The 3,675-nt window shown below is 49.8% G+C and overlaps 1 protein-coding gene across 1 annotated transcript; it reads right to left on the bottom strand.

Moving 5' to 3' along the window:
* Positions 1-2,793: 2,793 nt before the first annotated feature.
* On the bottom strand, positions 2,794-3,394 carry LOC144164981 (uncharacterized). The gene is made up of 2 exons (XM_077695167.1): positions 3,047-3,394; positions 2,794-2,985 (listed from the first exon to the last, which is right to left on the bottom strand). The coding sequence occupies exons 1-2, from the start codon at positions 3,392-3,394 to the stop codon at positions 2,833-2,835; spliced, it is 501 nt and encodes a 166-aa protein (XP_077551293.1). The 3' UTR covers positions 2,794-2,832.
* Positions 3,395-3,675: the final 281 nt, after the last annotated feature.

Genomic DNA, 3,675 nt, shown 5'->3' with positions numbered 1-3,675 from the left:
CGGAACTAACGCCCAGTCCGTCAATCTGAAGATGGTGCAAATGGTCAGGTACGTCGACGACTAGCCGGGCATCCGCAATCTAGATAAAACCAAGTGTTTCTCCGCTAAAAAGGGAACACGGAGTCGCCGACGGATTCGTGACTAACATAGTGCTTGCGCCATCACGAGTTGTTAAAATGGCACAGGCCAAAGGAAGACACTTCCGACGTAGGAAAATGGCTGAGGGCGTAAAGAGAACAGTTGCATCTGGGACAGTTGTGCAACACAATGGAACGAGGACAGAGGAGCCTGGCGGAGCGTCAGTGTCTTCAGCAATTAGTAGCTTGGTAGTAGGGGCATAATCGGAATCCTCTAAGACATCAATGGAAAATTCAACTTCAGCCCCAAGCACAGTCAATAATAGCGTCGTGGCGGGAAAGAAAGTCCCAACCCAGGATGACGTCATGGGAGCAGGATGATAGGACGATAAACTCAATGATGTACGAGATGTTCTTGATGACGACCCGTGCAGTGCATGCAGCAAGCGGCTTAATGGGTTGCGAATTGGCGGCTCGTAATGAAAGTCCAGAAAGTGGCGTCATCACTTTTCGTAGAGAGCGGCAAAGACGGGCATGGGTAACAGAAACAGCGGCTCCAGTATCGATTAGCGCAACGGTAGGAGCACCTTCTACAATCACGTCAATAACATTTTTTGGTGAAAATTGAGGGCTTGTGCAGTTCGACGGTGACGCAGCTCTTGTCTCAGGAACTGCGACTGTTAGTTTTCCTCCCCGTCACTGGTCGGGCGGCGACGCATGGGAGAAACTGAGCGGCGACGTGGAGAGGATGAACGGCGGCTGGTGAACGGCGGCTGTTCAGAAGACTCGGTGGGCAAATTCTGTGGAGTTTGCGGCCGAACATACGACGGGACGTGGGGGCTAGCGTAAAAAGGTGCTTGAAAAATGTTGGCGGGAGCATCACACGACGACGACAGTAGCGGGCGACATGTCCGGGTGTCCGACACGTGAAACAGATGGGCCGATTGTCCGGTGTGCGCCACGCATTCGCATCATAAGGACTGGTGATATGGGTTGGAAGTGGTCGTGGTGGTACCTGAGTCGGCGCAATGCGCACCGAAGGCTGGAACGACACGGCTGGTTGCGGCGCTACGGACTGGAAGAATGGAGCAGGCGGTGGTGGCGGCCTGGCTGTCGCTCCAGCGTAGGTCAGAGGGGCGTAGGTGACAGGGGAGAGGGGCGTAGGGGCAGCGACTGGTGCGGTGTGTTCGGCTGGTGGCAATGCGTTAGCTATCTGGTCCCGTATCATATTCCGAACTGTAGGCGCCAGTGGATAAGGCGGCTCTGCGGCGCAGTGGAGTAGAGACACTTGGCGGGCCGCCTCTTCTCGGATAAAATCTTTTATGCGTGAAAACAGAGTTGCATCCTCGCCATACGTAGCCGCCACGCTCGCCACGGGCTCCCCGCGAGCACAGGCTTCTCGCGTCAGAGCTCGCTGCTTGCGTAGATCGTCAAAACTCTGACACAAGCGGACGACATCAGCAACAGTTTTGGGGTCTCTAGCCAAGATCATCTGGAAAGCGTCGTCGTCAACGCCTTTTAAGATGTTCCGGACCTTGCCAGCTTCCGTCATGGAGGGGTCGACGCGTTTGCATAGGTCAATGACGTCTTCAATATAGCTGGTGAACGTCTCGCCAGCCTTCTGTCCGCGTGCACGTAAGCACTGTTCGGCGCGAAGTTTTCGTACAGCAGGGCGGCCGAAAATTCTAACAAATTCACTACAGAAATTAAACCAAGGTCGGAGATCGGATTCATTATTGTTGTACCATGTTTCCGCGACTTGGGTTAGAGAGAAGGCGATGTTGCTAAGCTTGGCATTGTCGTCCCACTTATTATACGCACTCACGCGTTCGAGGGAAGCAAGCCAGTCCTCCGCGTCGCTGTCGTCTGTACCGCTGAACTTGGCCGGGTCCCGCTCGCGCATGGAGCCGCGGCAGATCACAGGCTGACAGGTTTCTCTGGACATTGGGGGTGGTAGCGTCCGGGAACGAAGCTCCAGGGCGGGATCGAAACTCCTGACCTCCACCACTTGCCAAGAAGACAGCCGACACGCCGGCGGTAGCCGGTTGAGGTTGTTTAATCGCAGGAGCGAAGCCGATGGATAAGGCAGGTCTCAGCGTTGCAATCACCAAGCGCGTTTCTGGCGCATGCACTTCCTGGGGTTCATCGCCTTCCCTGACACCTCTTTGGTGCATATCCCCTTGTGTGGACTGGGCAGAATCCTATATGGGCTATGCTGGTGAGGCACATACCCCGATGTCTTGATGGCATGTTGCGTCTATTGCATATGTTCATTACCCTCGCTACAATACATATATGTATATATATATATATATATATATATATATATATATATATATATATATATATATATATATATATATATATATATATATATATATATATATATATATATATCCTTTTACTGCAGAATTTTTTCTTTTGCCCTAAAATTATTTATGGCGTTGAGGAGAACCATAACAATAACTCTACTAACAAAAAATTAACTGTACTGGACGTTTCCAGCTTTCAGTGGTAGAAAAAGGGTACGTTGCATATTTGCAACAGTGCGCACACATAGAAAAAAGTTGAGCAGAAACAGACCTTTTGCATTTCAATTGTAATGTTTATTTACAAGACAATCACCGAAGGGGAAGAAATGCTACAATAGAAAGCTATTGCACTTGATGCCTACGAAAGGTTGGTCCTATACCAACCTTTACTGATTACTGCTATACCACTAGAAGTAATCGGTAAGTAATCAACAACGGTGCACTCATTTTGTTGTGTGGAACAGAAAAAAGCAATTGCTCATGTTTGTCGAACAGAGGTGCACTTCACACTTCACGCAGTAGGTAATGCAGATTCCCGTGCAGCCTGGAAACTTGCAGCGCTGCCGCTTCTGGCTCCAAAGAACCCAGTGACCAACCTGAGGAAAGAAATTACAATAATTAGCACTAAGACAAAGCTGCATAGATGAGAAATAATACCTGATCTAGCCGGACATCCTGAGTTGGAGTTGGAGCTGTTGGTCCCCTTTTTTTCTTCTCCTGAGAGGCTTGTTCTACTGACTCATTGCTAGGCCTTCCTCGCTTCTTCACCACAGTCTTTCCAGCCTTGCAAAGTGATGCAGCCAGCTCCATCTTGAAGTCGGCCGAAGGAAGAAGCCTTTCTGCGAACTCATCACGTTTGCTGAAGGCATTCCTCTTGCAGAGCGACCAAGCATTTACAGCTGTCAAATCAAGGATGTGCAGTAAAACACGAAAATAATATCGCTTCGACCTCTGGTAGGGACGGTAAATGGAGATGAGGGAGTCTAAAAGGTCTACACCTTCCATGTGCTTGTTGTAGATGGTGATAACTGCAGGACATCTATCTCACTTCGCTTCTTTTTCTGACGATTGTACCTTGATGCCCTGCAGCAGGCTCTGCTCGAACGAAAGAGGATAGAAGGGTCACTGCTCGGTTATCTTGCCACCTTGTACACGACAGTTCAATTCCATTCACAACTGCCACCCTTTTTTCGAAGTGTCCTCTCCCTTCTTTTTTTCTTCATATCCTGCTCACCAGGCAGGCTCACTCCAGGAACCCAGTTTATCCGCACAGTACCAATGCAGTG

Source organism: Haemaphysalis longicornis, unplaced genomic scaffold (genome assembly GCF_048455015.1).
Source record: "Haemaphysalis longicornis isolate Haplotype H1 unplaced genomic scaffold, Haemaphysalis longicornis Haplotype H1 scaffold_14, whole genome shotgun sequence".
NCBI lineage: Eukaryota > Metazoa > Arthropoda > Arachnida > Ixodida > Ixodidae > Haemaphysalis > Haemaphysalis longicornis.
The sequence above is the reverse complement of the archived record's forward strand: the minus strand, read 5'-3'. Positions and strand labels throughout refer to the sequence as shown.